Below are 17,848 nucleotides of genomic sequence, written 5' to 3'. Positions count from 1 at the left end.
AATGATAAAAAGTACTCGCCTACTGTCGAGCGAACGAATTCTAACACTGCGAGGTCAGATGGTTTCTATGAAGTGAAACCGTGTGATGAATCAGTCCATATGTGCCGGAACAAGAATCAATTTTTTTCTGTTTTCCAAAAAGTCACCGAGCAAATGGATAAATATTTGTCATCAAGAAGATTTTAAATTTTTCCATAACGGTGTATCAAAAGTGAAAACAAAAAGCACATGGCTCTGTAAAAGATGAGTCAGAGTGGCACCTCACATTGTCGCTTCTGTTTTCTTTGTCCAAGCGGTTCTATATGTGTGATGAAGAAACAACATTATAACACAGTATAACCTTTAAGAACTAAGAATGATGTTTAGTTCTATAAAGTATGGTTGGATGAAGAGGTTTATTGATTGATTTATTTTAAGACGTGTTATGCACTGCACTTATGGCCTCACAACAAACAGGAATGACGCAATCACACTTTAATGTATTTATGGATTTATGAAAGTAAATAATGTGCGACATGAAAATAGTGCGTGTCCTTCCACAGAATGATGCATTAACAGAGTGTACGTTCCTTTTATAATGTCTCCATACGATGTGATCATGTTGAATTTGAAGTGTTCCTTTTGATAAATAGAAAGTATCTGTACAGTGTTTGTCTCTAGGAAATGGTTTAAGTAACGTCTCTCATATGTAAAACAACGCTCCCTCCCCAAGGCTCTGACAGGGACCAGACCTTGAGCCTGGGGGGGTCACCTGTCACACCTGTCAGCTGTGTGTGCGTCATCACCATAACCAGACACACACACACACATATACACACACATATACACACACAAGTACACACACAGTTCATTTTCAAACTGCTTTAAAACAGTACAAATGGATTTTTTCTACTTTTTTACTTTCCGTTGACACAAGGTACCGTAATTTCTGGACTATTGAGCGCACTTGAATATAAGCTGCATCAAAAATGTTTTAAAAGAAAAGACAATTTGTACATATATATGCCGCACTTGTCTCTAAGCTGCAGGTGTTCACGTCTTCAAGAACATTTTCAAGTTCAAGCTGTCTGCTTTTATCGCCTCTGAAAACCTCTGTCGTCTTTTTGTATTGAGTCAGTTCGTCAAGCTGCCGTCACCAAAATCTCACCATCGACCCACTGATGTCGAGCTCACGTGCAGCAGCTTGATTTCCTTCTTTGACAGTCTTTACCTTTAACTTAAACACTGCATCATCTGCATTTCTTCATGTGTTTTCCATGAAGAGAGTGTGTGCATGAAGCGCAAAATAACTGTTCAAAACACAATCAAACGAGCATCTTCCTTGGCGCATCTCCCTGTCTCTCCCCACGTTCTACCATGCATGTCTCCTGCAGAAAGAGTCTCTGTCCTTTAACTTCTTGGGTTCTTTTTAAAGACAATGCAGTAAAGTGTATTTACCTTGTTGACATGTTTCGGCTGCTAGCTGCAAGCCATCTTCAGAACAAAGTCTCTGTCCTGTCTGTATCATGTCACTGTCTTGTAGGATTTCAGCAAATTTCAGACTCTGGGGCGGGGCTAGTTCTATCGATAAGGTATCAGTGGATGTTCGGATACTGAAGTTTGAGACGTTTCATCTCGTCAATTACACACTCACCTGCACTTAACACATATGGGTCATTAAGACGTGTCCCACTCACTAATGCTTATTTAGTATCATAACTTATTTTATCACACGGCAATAAACTGTTTTAGTGCTGACAATAGCACTAACGTTGCAGCTTCGGGTGTAACCGCACAGACAGCGGTGTTTTCTGTCCTCTGGCTGCGCATATCCACCTTGTTGTCAACCCATAGACTTTATATATGAATGGACAATGTGTCAAACAAAGAATCCGTCCATATATTCGCTGCATCGTTTTATTAGCCGCAGGGTTCAAAGTGTGAGAAAAAAGTAGCGGCTTATAGTCCAAAGATTATTAGGGTAAATAGAAGTAAAAGTGGAACACAGCTCTGTCCTTTACACACATCACACAAGGTTTAGCACAACTTTTTTGTCATACTTTTCTGCTGCTCAGTAAATCAGAGTAATCTAATGATGCATTCAGGCACCTAGTAACCAACTCGAACTGAGAATTCCCACTTGTGAACTGGAAGATGATCAAGGGACTTGCACTTCACATATTAGTTAAAGGTCCAGTATTACACAAGTTCTGTTATAAAACTGTTACCTCATCAAAACAGACCTGGAGCTGTGTTTTGTTTGAGTAATCCTGCATTATTAGTCTGTTTAAATCCCCAAAGCTCAAAAACATGTGTCCTTACTGAGAGCAGGCTTGCATCTCCACAAACCTGACTCTTACTTGTCCTGGAGGAAGGCCTTTTCCTGCTATAATATTCCACAATATGGCATGAAACCGATTGATCTCCATAGAGAAGAATCATGCAGTTGATGTTCCACTTCCAGAAAGTTACATATTGCACCTTTAATTTATATATTTTATCATCTGAAACTAATTTACACGTTTTAATATATGCACTCTTTTACCATCATTATTTCTGCAATTTCAGTAAAAGATTTTTGGTAGATTTTTATTGTAAATTGCTCCATCAATATTAATTTCAATAAATGCTGCCTCTTATAGGATTTGATCATGTTCAGTAAAGCTCTCTACTTCCCCAAATGCCTGTAGCTCACATCTCTCCAGGTTAAACATCACGTAACTCAGTTGACTCCGGAGCTCCTTCTGAACATATGCACTCCCAGTCTGTCCATGGTCTGAGGCATGGCTCCATCTGCCAAACGCCCCCACAGCTACGTTCGACCTGGATCAAAACACAAACAAGTTTACACATTTTTAGCATTTTAAATCGCAAAAAAATATCATGTAACTACTGTAAATCTTATGCTCAGAGTCAGCACGGTCACCTTTAAATGACTCAGACTAAAAGCCCTACATTACGCCGAATTGACTCTTGTGAGCTTTAAGTCATGTTAAAGCGGTTACCTCGTCAAAAACTTACTGGAGTTGTGTTTTGTTTCATTCACACGTGTTTGAGGAATCGTTGATATTACTCTGTCTACATCTCTAGTTCAAAATGCTCTGTTCCACCTTGCGATGTTATAAAGTGAGAGTTTTGAAGTTTACGGCTTCTTGTACCATCAGTTCTGGAGAGTTTGGCAATTCCAGAGTTGAAAATCACCCAAATGATTCTAATGAAGGTGTATGGAGTTTAAAAAGACAAGGAGCACTTCAAGTATTACCACGTGGCATCACAAGGTGGAACTGAGGCAAAGGAGAAATTAAATTTAAATTTGACTAAAAAAACTTTGTCCAGTTGACAAAATTGAATTTCTTCTTTGCCATGGATTCTACCTGGATGACTGATAGATTGTTTTTAGTTTCAGAGAAGAACTCATCCTAAATATGCAGGGTTTGTGTGTTAAGCATGTGTGAATGAAACAAAACATAATTCCAAGAATGTTTGTGATGATGTAATATGGGCCCGTTAATTGCCCAGCTCCAGGTAGAAGCATTCAACTTTAGAACTCACCTTTTCCCCACAAACTGCCCCTTACACAGACTGATTGAAAATATGATAAACACTGACCACAGGCATGATAAAACCAAATAATTAGAATCAAATGAAAACCTGCCACATGCACTAAAGTTATTTGCCGCTATATTCTGTATATTACTCACATTCTAGTTATACATACCAGAAAACTAAACAAACAAAAACTAGAGATACTTTGCAGTGACATCAAGCTGGGGGTGTTCTACACATATTTTTAATGGTGGAATATTCAGCAGTTACCATGGTGACACAACGCACACACTGGCAAACACACTGTCAAAAAGCTTTAAGTTTTAATAGTGTCGTAGTACTCCAGACTGGTCGTGCTGCTTTTTTACGGTCTTGGTCTCATCTTGGACTCGAGCGCATTTGGTCTCGGTCTTGATGGTGCTTGGTCTCGGTCTTGCCTTGACACACGACGAGTTTGATCATATTTCATTACAGCCGGTGAATGTGCCGAGGCTGCTAAATATCACTGCAAAACCAGTAAGATAATGTAACTGTAAATGTTATGAACTTAAAAAAACCCACTTGCTTAAGTTTGAAGTTGTTTTCTGTAAAGTGACAGTGTAAGTGGGATTAAAGGAGCGTTTCTCAAACTGTGAGTGAGGGTCCAAAAAAGGGGCATAGTGTTTTTCAGTGCAGTATAGTTTGCTTGGATTATTTTAAGCTTAAATGAACATTAATCATATAGAATGGAGATAGATTCATAAAAACATTTATATATATGTGCTAAAATAACTGTAAAATACAAATAAATGTAAAAAATGACTAAGATGGTCTCGATTTGGTCTAGATGGGCCGTGGTCTCGGTCTTGTCTCGGTCTCAACCTTTAAAATTCTTGGTTTTGTCTCGGTCTCGACTAAAACAATAAGTTTTAAGTCTGAAAACTGAAGAAAAAACACAAAATGGATTTGAACTGCACATTTTCAGGAGCTTGTGATCAATACGAGCGTTCACGGTTCAGTTTAAGAGTTTGATTTACAATGAATAATGCAAGAGTGTCCAAATGAAAAAGTATTCGGTAATGCCTGCGAGCTTGTGACTGTAATTTTATGTGTGAGTAACTTAGTTAAGCACACAAATCAGCTCTTTCTGGTCAGTTTGCTTGGATTAAAGTCTAACTTGAGTACCAGAGCTTCAGACAGAGCAGTGCTTCCAGGTAGCATCACAACCTCAGACAATATTAATGACAACAGCTGTAAAGTATCAGCAGGCCTAGTAAACATTGATGCAGCATTTGTAAGAGGAACCTTTGGGCTGCACAGATCAATAAAGACCAAGCCAATATTCCACTGTCAGTGCGTCTTTAGCTCAAGTAAAGATTTCCATTGGTGAAATAACTTTGAATTTTAAATGACGTATTGATTACAAACATCGAGTGGAAAACGAACAGGGATTATCCTCACTCTGTCTGCACTTTCACAAATATTGCTGCTTTCTTTTCCTCTCACAATGTTTTTAAAGGGTCCATATCACCCTATATTCTTTGCTATAGTGAAGTTTCCTCATCACAAACATTCCTAGAGTTGTGTTTTGTTTCGTTCACACATGTTTAACAATCAAATCCTGCATATTTAGGCTGAGTTCTTCTCTCTCATGATATCACAAGGTGTATTTTGAGCTTTAGAGATGCAGACAGAATGATAATAGTATCAAGTATTCATTCTAACATGGCTCAAACGCTCACAAGAGTCAATCTTGAGTAATCTAGGACCACTCCCGCAGCAGCAGAACCACCAGCCTTTCCACCTCCTCCTCTTTGACTAAAAATAAAGTCTATCCATTAGGGATGTAACGAAATCCAAATCTCTCTGTACGATATTTTCATGATATACATCTCATAGTACGATATTTATTGAAATATTTTGTGGAGGTTAACAAAAATATGATATATACTAACCCCAAGTGTTCCCAGGCCAGTCGAGACACATAGTCCCTCAAGCATTTCCTGGGTCTTCCCTGAGGCCTCCTCCTGGTGAGGACATGCCTGAAACACCTGCCCAGAGAGACGTCCAGGAGGCATCCGGAACAGATGCCCGAGCCACCTCAGCTGCTCCTCTCGATGTAGAGGAGCAGCGGCTCTACTCCGAGCTCCTCCTGCGTGACTGCGCTCCTCATTTTATCTCTCTCTCCTGCGGAGGAAACTCATTTCGACCACTTGTATCCGCGATCTCGTCCTTTCAGTCATTACTCAAAGCTCATGACCATAGGTGAGGGAAACTGCCAATTAACTGTTGTAAAAATATGATGAATACTTAGGACAGCGTTCTATCCCACCAAACCAAGTTAGCATTAGAAAAACATGAAAATCTGTGGTTTGCTTCAGAACATGTAGCTTTTGTCAAGAATCTGAATCTATTTTCTGCAGAAAGAGGCAGTGTCAGTGAGAACAGCAGGTCACAGGGTTTCTTAAGGCCTGTATTTACCAATTTACCAAACAAACTGGATTAGTAGCTCCTTGAAGTGCCGGATGAACATTGCTTAAATCCAAATAGGTAAACATGTTTAATTTATTGTAATGAAAAAGGATGGTTGAGCCTCTGGAGTTAAGTCACACAAGGCTTCATGTTGATTGAGGATTGACGAGGCCGGAAAATTAGGATTGGGGTCAGAGGAGGAGAAACACATTCCCAGAGGTACAAATCATCAGGAGAAAGACAAAGAGTGTAAATTGCTGTGTCATTAAAACAGGAAATAGACTCAATAAATCAACAGCAGAAACAGACCCCTAAGAAACAGAAAAGGTATTTAGAATGTCTGATTCACTTTGGATTTATGTTACACATTTATTTAAAGCCACAATGTAATTTTTGTTTGTGTGTGAGCGATCTTTACAAAAATAAAATGCCAGAGAGCTACTAGTTTAGCCTTAGATGAGGTACAGATAGATTAGGGTGACCAGATTTTCAAAATAAAAAACTGGGACATCCCTGGTTTGGGTTGGTCGAAATAATAAAATTGTGAAACAAGCGCGTAATTAAGGAACATTTTTTGCACTTGGCACTAATGTGAGTCAGTATAGTCACATTTTCTTTGTGTTTTGAGCATTTTTGAAGCAAATTTTCTGTAATTTACCTAAACAAATGACTATGTATGCCTCTCTTTACTGTTGGCAGGTCAAAAATAGAGACACATGGGACATTTCTTGTGTAAAACTGGGATATAGAAAAATATCCCGCACACACCGTCTTACTTGCAAATTGTAAGATTTATTAGGACAAACCGTGCAACTTTTGCGTGACGAAGGCCTACTGCCGAAACATTGCACAGTTTGTCCTAATAAATCTCACAATTTGCAAGTAAGACGGTGTGTGGGATTTTTCTCTATGTTCTAGGGCTGCTCCCTCACCTCCAACAGACCCGTCTTAAGTAACTGATGTGCGAAGTTCTCATTCTTTTATATTGTATAAAAGTGGGACAATCACTGGTTTTGGATAAATCTGGTGGGACAGGGGACACTGGGCTCAAAACTGGGACTGTCCCGGGTAAATACGCATGTCTGGTCACCCTAAGATTGATGGCTATAAAATATAAATCATTATCCATTTAGTAGTGTACAAACTTAAGCATCAAAATGATACATGTACAGTGGTGATAGGCATTTAATTGTAATTCAGAAAACCCTTGGCGAGCTACTTGAAAGGGGGTGGAGAGCTACACGTTGGAGACCCGTGCTGTACACTAAGCTTAGATGAGTTTCCAGGAATAGAAAATCAATGTAATGACTCTATTAGACACGTAAACTCAACATATGTGCAAGGCAAGGCAAGTTTATTTGTACATTTATTTATAGTACAATTCGTACACAAAGTAATTCAAAGTGCTTTACAGAATAAGAAAAACATTAAAATCACAATAAACACAAATCAAACATAAATAATTATCATAAAATTAAAGATAAAAAAAAAAAAAAAAGAGAGAGCAACATTAATTACATAAATTAGAGAGAAGAGTTCAGAATGAAAACCTTTCAGTCAAACACAGCTAAACAGAACCTGAGTCTGGTTCTAATCAGTGTCAAAGTAGAGTCTGTCTCACATGTTCAAGAAGACTGTTCCAGGTTTTAGTTGCATGAATCTGAAACTCTGACTGCCCGTGTTTAGTCCTGACTCTGGGCACCAGCAGGAGGCTGGTCCCTGAGCTCCTCAGAGTGTAAGATGATTCATTTGGCACTAACATGTCAGAGATGTACTTTGGTGCTCGGCCATGGAGAGATTTGTACAAGCAGAGCCGTTTTAAAGTCTCTGAGCCACAGGAGGCAGTGCAGAGACCTGAGCACAGGACGCATGTGCTCGTACTTCCTAGTTCAAGTCAGGACCCGAGCTGCAGCGTTCTGGATGTTCTGCAGCATCTCACAACTCTTTTGGAGAGGCCAGTGAGAGGTCATTACAGTATCTAACCTACTGGAGACAAACACATGGATAAGTCTGTCCAAGTCTACTTTAGACAGTAAACCTTTGCTTTTTGCTATATTTTTAGATGGTAAAAGGCTGCAGATGTTATTGATTTGATGTGGCTGTTAAAATTCAAGTCTTAGTCCATTATTACCCCTAGATTTCTTGCCTGATTTGAAGGTTTTAGAGAGAGAGACTGAAGGTGACTGCTGACACTGCCTCTTTCTTTCTGTGGGCCAAAGACGACCTCATGTGCAAGTGTCTGTGTGTGTTTTTTGCCAGTCTATACTTGGTCGTCTTAACATATTAGCTGCATTTATCATTCCAGGGACGACAGGTGGAAATTAGCACTGGGACTACAACCTGGTACAATGCATCTCTCCTGTTAAGGTTAATGTTAATTGTGCACGGTCTCTGTCTCAGTAAATAAATAAACTAAACTTTTTTATTGTTGCTAAACTAATTTAACAAAAATCCAGTAAGAGCCGTTGAAATGAGTCAAAGCCAGAGATGAATCTATGTTTTTTTTGGACTGATAAACATGTAATCATCACTGAAACATCTTTGGGTGACAGAAGGTAATTAGGTATCAGGTATCAGTTGGTAGACAAAACACATCTGTGGTGCGATTTCTGCTCCCACAGATGATTAATGCTGTTGTGTTGTTGGGCAAGACAAAACCAGTGTCTGTGTGCATTGATGTGTGAATGTGTGAGCGGCTCCTTGATATAAAGCGCCTTGAAGGAAGAAAAGAGCGAAATAAATATAACATTTACCATTTTTATCAAATATACAATACATAAATGAATGAAAACTGGCATTAATGCGCATGTTGTGTGTGTGTTAAATAAGCAAGTAAACAAACATGAGAAGCAGAAGATTAGAAGGTCTCACTATTCAAATGTGTCCCGGATTAGTCTTGATTATTGCTTTAATCTTGTCTTAAACCTGGTCTTTTCCTGGTTTAGTCCTGGACAGGTTCCAGTCATTTCCACTGTGGATTTCTTGTGCTGAGACAGGCACGTTTCCTGCATATGTGCTTCGACACACACTGGGCCGTACAAGTAGACAGGAGCATTTTTGGAAAATCGACTTCCTCTGTCAATCTCCCTGACGTTTGTGCAAATGAACGACCATATAGGACTAGGTTTTCGTCTCTTCTCATCCGAACACATCCTAAAAATCTTGGCTCAGTGCAAGAAAAAAATGATACGAAAACAAAATTAAAGAGGCATTAGGTAACTTTCTGGTGTCTGGTTTATTTGCCTAGAATGGTTCATGAAATGGCTTTAAATTAATCTATGTATGGGGCAAACAAGTGAGGCAATCCAAGCCAAATTCCACAGATCAGGTCTGTGGTGAGGCAGCCAGGCTGACGTCACCTAGTGCCTCCGCTCAATTTCATTTCTCTCCAACGACTAGGTCAGGAATCGGAATACACTAGATGATTTGCATGAAGCCCAGTGGTTGTAGATCACACACCGGCCAGTCAGAGAAGAGATGAGAAGGCATGACGTCAAACTCATCGCGCCTGTCTGGGTCCCTTTTGTGGAACAGCACAACAGTAAACAAAGCGGTCGAGATGGATGTAGACGAAGACAGACATTCTGTGTTGGCAACGATTCCCGAGATTGAGGATTTAAAGCCGGAACAAAGAGAATGTTTGGTGAATTTAATCAAGGAGAAAGACGTTATTGCCCTTCCTCCTACAGGGTTTGGTGCATTACATAAGTCACGACCAAAAGGCAGTGATTGGTTAAACAAAAAAGAACCCGCCTACCTACCGTCGAGCAAACGAATCCCAATGCTGCGAGGTCAGACGGTTTCCATGAACTGAAACCATCTGATCAATGAGGCTAAGCAAGTGACGCAATCCAAGCCAAATTACATGTTAGATCTGTGGTGAGATGACCCTGCTCAAAATAAAAATGCTGGTTTTTCAAAGCTCTGAATGCTCCGTTCCACCGTGTGATGTCATGAAATGGGGGTTTTCAAGTTAACAGCTACGTTTAAGTACGTCTAGTTCAGTGGAGATTTGCAATTCCAAGACTGATGAGGGTGGATGGAGTTCAAAATAGAGTGGGTCTCTTCCTGTATTACAGTGTTTCCCGCAGCGCTTTATAGTTGGGGTGGTTGCCTTGACAACAGTTGCCCCCCCATCTTGACTACGTCCCTCCAAACCACATGAAGCCTCGCAAAATTACAGTCATTGCTCCCTGGTCCTTCCTTTTGCCAGCATGTTATCCTTCCCCCCATCCCACCGTCACCACCTTGACTAACCAGTTTTCTGTGAGAAACACTGTATTACCACATGACATCACAAGATGGAATAGAGTTTTTTCGCTTTCAGAGAAGAACACAGTCTAAATATGCAGGGTTTGTGTGTTAAACATGTGCAAATGAACCAAAACACAACTCCAGGTCTGGAAAATTGTGTAGCATGGACCCTTTAAGAGCTGCAAGTGTCACATTTTCATTAGGAAAATGTCTCAGAGTTTGAGAAACAGTGCGATAAGATATTTTATATTTTATTCTAAGTAAATTCACTCTTGCAATTTAGAATGTAGAACAATATGCAACGGTCAACTTCCGTACACATTTACAAAACTATCGCAAAACAAGTATCGCAAACAGACTACACAGAGGATCCATTAAAATGTCACTAACGCCGTCAACTTCAGCAGCATGTGGAGAGAAAATACCTTGAAATGAAAGCTCACGGCACAATAAAGTTTGGGAGTCCGTACAGAACGCAGGTGTAATCGGCAGGCGTCGGGTTCAGCTCGTGACCTGCAAAAAGAAGTAATAAAATGTGATTGTTGTATTAACTCTGGCTCTCTTCTCAACGCCTAAACAAGAGGCGTCTGTATCTAACCAAGCTGAATTCATTATTGGAAGGATTCAGGATCTCGTCTCTGTTCTCAGCTGTACAGACGCGCAGAGGAAGCAGGGATATTCCACAAAGTAACAGGGACATTTTAATGAATTCCCAGTCCATACATTATATTGCAAAGGTTGGGCGTGGATACAGTAGGATCATGTAAGGGAATCCAATTTGATATAGGACGTACCATGTGATGTAATCATCTTTTCTGTGGGGGAGCCCAGGCTTTGTGCTTTTCTCAGAGAGTGGATGGCTTGTCCCGAGGTCTGCTTATCCTTAAGAAGACCTACAGAACACAAATGTGGTTATGTTTCAATAAGTTTACCCTTTGAGGAAGCCACAAGAAAATATCTACCCGTTAGCCTCGGTTTTAGGTCCGATGCTGTCCTTCATTTTGTCCCTTAATTTCATACCCCAATGTTTATTTTATTTTATTCATCTAGCCAGGAAACATATCTCATTAAGGAGGTCATTAGATTAAAAAAAAAGCTTATGACTGGATGCATTTGATATCTAACAGTGGTGATTACTGAAATGCTACTGGTGTTTTTCAGAGAGCTGGATTTCCCTATTGATTACGTTGTAGTTTGCCATGAAATATCTAAAAATACTTAAAAGTTAATTACCGTATTTTTCGGACTATAAGGTGCACAGAATTATAAGGCGCAATATCAATAATGTTGAATTCTCTCATCTATTTTCATACATAAGGTGCACCGGATTATAAGAAGTATAAAGCAAAACAAATGGACGACACTTGAGACTGATCCCTTAGCTCAGACGTCTACGATCCATTGGCAGATCGTGGCGTAATTCGCCCGGCGTTGCCTCCGTGTCTTGGTGAATGTGTATTATGAATGTGAATGTGGGTGGATCATTTAAGTTTGCTTTTTATTTTCTACAAGGAGAAATCAAATATACATTGAGTAATAATGCGTTTAATGCAGCACATTTGTTTATGTTTTACAGAAATGAAACTTAAAACCACATGAAAAAACAGCTCGCTCCTTGTGCGCTGATGCGGTTCAGCTTCTGTCGGACTAAAGGACACGACTCAGTGGAATATAGTGTGTTCTTTCTGTGACAAGGCGACGGCGGCAATGTGCGCTGAGTCGACGCAGAACTATACTTCACTGCCCTTCACTCCGCGAGGCTCCTGACTACAATGCTCCGACAATCCACCAAGAGGTGCGGCTTTGTAGTTTACCAAAGTCGTACTAAAAGATTTTAACAGATTATTGAGCGCCGTGTACCACATAAAATCGGTTCGAGGTCAGTAAGCACAACCATAAATAATACATATATCGCACCAGATTATAAGGTGCACTGTTGATTTTTGAGTAAATGAAAGGATTTTAAGAGCGCCTTATAGTCCAAAAAATATGGTACGTAACATACATGCATTTTAACAATATTTACTTTTGCTGTCAGCCATCTGTGTCTATGGAGCAATAAATAACATTGACCCATACCACTGGTAATGTGCAACAGACTCTATTCACACTTGCGTCACAAACCAGGAAGACGTTTGGAAACATGCATTGACAACTTCCAGTGTAGTTCCCGACACTGGGCTCACCGACCGACTGTGATAAAATCCAGTAAAGAAAATGTGATCAGTGGTAAAATGAAGACTGCATATGTATGTGCTGTTTGGAATCATCTTGATGAGGTTGTGTGGTTGTTATTGTTGATTAACCGAACACAACGGAACACTAGAATCAAATGTAGATGAAGAAAACTGGGCCATTTTCTGATTTTTGTCTAGATTTTGGCAGACTTACTACTGCAAACAGAGCCTGCCGGAAGTTGTCACTGCATGTTTCCAAACGTCTTCCTGGTTTGTGCCGTAAGTGTGAATAGAGACGGACATTTTGGCGAGTCCACTTACCCTCCAGAACAGCAGTTATGTTTCTGGTGTTGAGTTGAAAGCTGCTGTGCCATTGGTTGAGAGCGACGCAGCCGACTCCGCCCACACTGAGCAGCAGGGCGGTGTGCAGAGGAGTCTCCACAGCCAAGTGTCCTGGGCTGGAATATACTCAGGTCAGTCACTCAGGTCAAACACACGACTACATCTGCACATACTTTAAGTGAATGAGAATGTAGAACTAGACTGAGTTAGCTAGAAACAACCCATTTCCTCCATCTGTGCTTTGAAAATCGGGTAATCGTTAATTCGTCAATATTATAAACGTTGTGCAGAATTATTCTTGTACACACAAACAACATGTGATGTATTTTCATAGTAATATATGATAAGGCCCTCACAGTTGTTCAAAGCTACAGATGTTTTTCCACCCAATTTCCATGGAAAAACATGCATCTTGTGTGAATGGGCTTGCATCTCCACAAACCTGACTCTTACTTGTCCTGGATATTCCAGTGTGGCATAAAAAGTATATATCCGATCTTGTATCTGTGCTGCTATCAGGTTTAAGAATTCTCACTTGATGTGTGTATGTGTTAGTTAGGGGTTTCTTTCGTTCTATCTATCGTTCTGTCTACTGTATCGATCTATCTATCATCCTATGTAACATTCTATCTATCGTTCGACTGTACCTATCTATCTATCTGTCTGTCTGTCTGTCTGTCTGTCTGTCTGTCTGTCTGTCTGTCTGTCTGTCTGTCTGTCTGTCTGTCTGTCTGTCTGTCTGTCTGTCTGTCTGTCTATCTATCTATCTATCTATCTATCTATCTATCTATCTATCTGTCTATCTATCTATCTATCTATCTGTCTGTCTGTCTATCTATCTATGTCTATCTATCTGTCTATCTATCTGTTCTATCTATCTATCTATCTATCTATCTATCTATCTATCTATCTATCTATCGTTCTATCATTTTATCTTTCTATCTATTGTTCTATCTTTCTATTTATCTGTCTATCTATCTGTCTATCTATCTGTCTACTCTATCGTTCTATCTACTCTATCTGTCATTCTATCTCTATTGTTCTATCATTCTATTTATCTATCTATCTGTCTGTCTATCTATCTGTCTATCTGTCTATCTATCTATCTATCTATCTATCTATCTATCTATCTATCTATCTATCTATCTATCTATCTGTATCTATCTATCTATCTATCTGTCTATCTATCTATCTATCGTTCTATCTATCTATCTATCTATCTATCTATCTATCTATCTATCTATCTATCTATCTATCTATCTATCTATCTATCGTTCTATCGTTCTCTATCTATCTATCGTTCTATCTATCTATCGTTCTATCGTTCTATCTATCTATCTATCTATCTATCTATCGTTCTATCTATCTATCTATCTATCGTTCTATCTATCTATCTATCTATCGTTCTATCTGTCTATCTATCGTTCTATCGTTCTATCTATCTATCTATCTATCTATCGTTCTATCTGTCTATCTATCGTTCTATCTTTCTATCTATCTGTCTATCTATCTATCTATCTATCTATCTATTGTTCTATCTTTCTATCTATCTGTCTATCTATCTATCTATCTATCTATTGTTCTATCTTTCTATCTATCGTTCTATCTTTCTATCTATCTATCTATCTATCTATCTATCTATCTATCTATCTATCTATCTATCTATCTATCTATCTATCTATCTATCTATTGTTCTATCTTTCTATCTATCTGTCTATCTGTCTATCTATCTATCGTTCTATCTACCTATCGTTCTATCTGTCATTGTATCTATTGCTGTAGCTATCGTTTTACTCTATCCATCATTCTATCCATCATTCTATCTATCGCTCTCTCTCTGTCGCTCTCGCTCTCTCTATCTATCTATCCATCCATCTATCTACTGTATTTGTCATTCTCTATTGTTATATCATTCTGTCCATCTATCTATCTGTCTATCTATCGTTCTATCTATCTGCTGTATCCATCTTTCTATATCGTTCCATATCGTTCTATCTATCTTCTATTCTCTCTACCTAAAGAATGTTCCAAAGTGTAGCTATAACCTTCAGTTTCCACGCAACAACACCAGAAACTTAAATACTGTGCGTTAAAAACATTTTGTCCAGTTTTGTTGCAGATTTCAGTGATTTAAAAACAAAAATAAACCAATCGCTGTGGTGGTACGAACCCATTTCTCACAAGAATCCAGGACTTTTATTGTCCAGTATGTCGCTCCTTTCTAGACAGTCAAAGTCCTTTACCTTTTTTCCTTGTCGAGGTCTGATTGGCGGGCGATACTTTTTCGGTTCTGGACCAGGTCAAAGAGAAGGACCACGCTGCATTCTGAAGGGGTAAATACAGTGGTCATTCTGGGGTAATACAACATACATAAGCTGTAATGGATTAGATTCCCTATACACAATCTAAAGACATGCCAGTAATTCCACCCAACACAACTAAACAAAATGGAAAAGTACAACAGGTTATACAAAGAAATAGGTTTGATAAGGTAAATCTTCAAAGGAGTTTAGTCCAAGTCCGAGTCTTTTGAGTTCAGGTTACACAACACTGTTTTGAATCTATATTTGGAAAAGAACCACGGATAAAGCTGTGTTTATACTGTAGATTGTCTAATTTATTTTTAGATCAAATAGCGAGAAAGACTTTGAGCCTCTCCATAAAGTATCAAAGGGGTTTAGGCAGGGCATTTTTAACTTCATTATATTTTTATGCTGGACGAAAGGCTAGAGTTGTTTATTTAACACTGCAGAAAAAAACCTTCAAAACCGCAATTTGAAAAGACGGACTTAGTATATCACAAATGTTACAATTTTTGAAGTATAATAATTTCTTCCACAAACTATAGTTTAGTATATACTGCATAAAAACTGCTAAACCTGTAGTTTAAATCTGTTCAAACATGTTATATATATTGTGATTATTGTATTAGTTTGTCAGCTCATATTTGGTTTTGTCAGTTCTCCTGGAAATGCTTAAAATGTGGCCTTTGAACAGAAATGCAATCGCAAATCCAATCTTTATTGCAATGCTTGTTAGAAAAATTGCTATTGCTATCAGCCAATTTCACTTCGTAGAAACCATCGGCATTAGGATTCGTTCGCTCAATGTTAGGTGAGTACTTTTTTTATTTAATCAATACCTGCTATTTGGTCGTGACGTATGTAATGCGCCGCTAACGGGGCTAACTGGTATATTAAGCTTTTCCCAAATCCTGTAGGAAAAAGGGCAGTAACGTACTTTCCTCTTGATAATATTCACTAAACATTCTCTTTGTTCTGGCTTTAAATCCTTCGTTAATTGGCTGGTGCCCAAACTCGCATTGCCGGGGTTTTTGCGAACTGTCTAGTGTATTCCAAATCCTGACCTAGTCGCTGGAGAAAAATGAAAGTGAGGCACTAGGTGGTGCCAGCCTGGTGGGCACAGTAGCCCAAAAAACACCTTTATTTTGTTAAAATCATGTATAAAGTGCTGGGAAAGTGTGTTTATTGAGAGTAAATTGTGCAAATTGTGTCTAACTCTTGGACAGAATTCTCCGCAGTGTGATATCATCAATACGGAAGTCTCTAAAATAGAACTGTACTTCCCATAATTGTCAACATATTTTTCAACTTTTCTTCACAAATTGCTTTTTGGTTGGTTTAAAAATATAATTTACATTTACAGGTATTATCCCACCAAATTAAGTCAGAATTAGAGAAACATCAAAACCTGTCAAATGTACTTTAAGGGTTGATACATTAATCAAATCTCAAAAGTTGGAATTATTTAGAGATTGTAGAAAGTCCTCTGCAAAATAATATCCTGTCTTTTGTAGAAAAATCTTGCCACTAAACCATAACTAAACCAGGACTAAAACAGGTCTAAAACAGGTCTAAAACTGGACTAAAACAGGTCTAAAACAGGGTCTAAAACAGGACTAAAACTGGTCTAAAACAGGACTAAAACAGGACTAAAACAGGTCTAAAACAGGTCTAAAACTGGGTCTAAAACAGGACTAAAACAGGTCTAAAACTGGGTCTAAAACAGGTCTAAAACTGGGTCTAAAACAGGATTTAGCCAGGACTTAACCATGCGCCTCCTCCCATACACCACCCCTGATATAAAAGCGATCTGTGGCGTAAAAAAGGTTGGGGACCACTGGTTTAGATATCCACAAACACGGGATTCTTTGATTAGTTTATCACTTCAGATTTCAGTCTCCTCTCAAATGTTTATGCTCTTTTAGCTGTTTACATTGTGCACTCTGAACTTAATCCTATTTTTAAATATATCTCGACAATCTGATCACAATTGCACAAAAGTTGTCTTAGTTTTTTCTAAAATTGTGCAGCCAACTTCGAGTGGATAAATGCGAAGGGAAAATTATAAATCAATGGGTACAAACTGTTAAAAGTCGATTTTGCACACGTCTCCTTTTGTAAACTGGATTCCAAAGCTCTATTAAATAAAAGCTATAAAAGATGTCTCGTGTGAAGCCAGCCTCTGTGTATGAAATGTGATTATTTGATCTGATTATAGAACTGCATTCTTTATTATTATTCTCATAAAGTGTTGTGTAAGTGACTTTGGCTGTTGTTTCATTTCCTTAACTGCATTTTCTCAGATAGAAAACAGGCAAGACTAAACATACTGTCCACAAACACTAGACCAAAGATAAGGTTTTATAATAAACTATTTTTATTCCTGTTGGGAAATGTGAGGCTGCATTTTACATCAAGAGCAATAAAATAAAAATACACTATCTCTACTCTCAGGGGTGTTGAAAAGAGTGGACTGTTACTGGCCGGTTATGAAACTACACTTAACTTCAAATAATGAGATCATATATTTGATCAGAATAAGAAATGCAGTGGAAATGTTTGCTTTGTGCGGTTAACCAATGAAAGGAAAGGTTGCTATGGGTTTTATCACTTCACTTTACTCATGCTACTTTTTACTTAAAAAAAAAGTCAGAAAAAACAAACATTCGCAGTCGATCTATAATAAATGGTGCAACAATTAAATAGCCTGATACATCAGCCAGTTTCACTTCGTGGAAACTGTCTGACCTCGCAGCATTAGAATTCGTTCGCTCGACGGTAGGTGGGTACTTTAAA

The 17,848-nt window shown here is 38.7% G+C and overlaps 1 protein-coding gene across 1 annotated transcript in view; it reads right to left on the bottom strand.

The window, feature by feature from the left end:
- Positions 1-2,615: 2,615 nt before the first annotated feature.
- Positions 2,616-17,848, bottom strand: part of LOC110175779 (cilia- and flagella-associated protein 46) — a 136,163-nt gene continuing 120,930 nt past the window's right edge. The window contains 5 exon segments of the mRNA XM_055162939.1: positions 2,616-2,802; positions 10,674-10,743; positions 11,025-11,123; positions 12,729-12,865; positions 14,993-15,074. Of these exon segments, the coding sequence (XP_055018914.1) occupies positions 2,616-2,802; positions 10,674-10,743; positions 11,025-11,123; positions 12,729-12,865; positions 14,993-15,074 (575 nt within the window).

Source organism: Boleophthalmus pectinirostris, unplaced genomic scaffold, assembly GCF_026225935.1.
Source record: "Boleophthalmus pectinirostris isolate CB_2022bp ecotype Guang Dong unplaced genomic scaffold, ASM2622593v1 HiC_scaffold_5, whole genome shotgun sequence".
Classification (NCBI taxonomy): domain Eukaryota; kingdom Metazoa; phylum Chordata; class Actinopteri; order Gobiiformes; family Gobiidae; genus Boleophthalmus; species Boleophthalmus pectinirostris.
The sequence above is the reverse complement of the archived record's forward strand: the minus strand, read 5'-3'. Positions and strand labels throughout refer to the sequence as shown.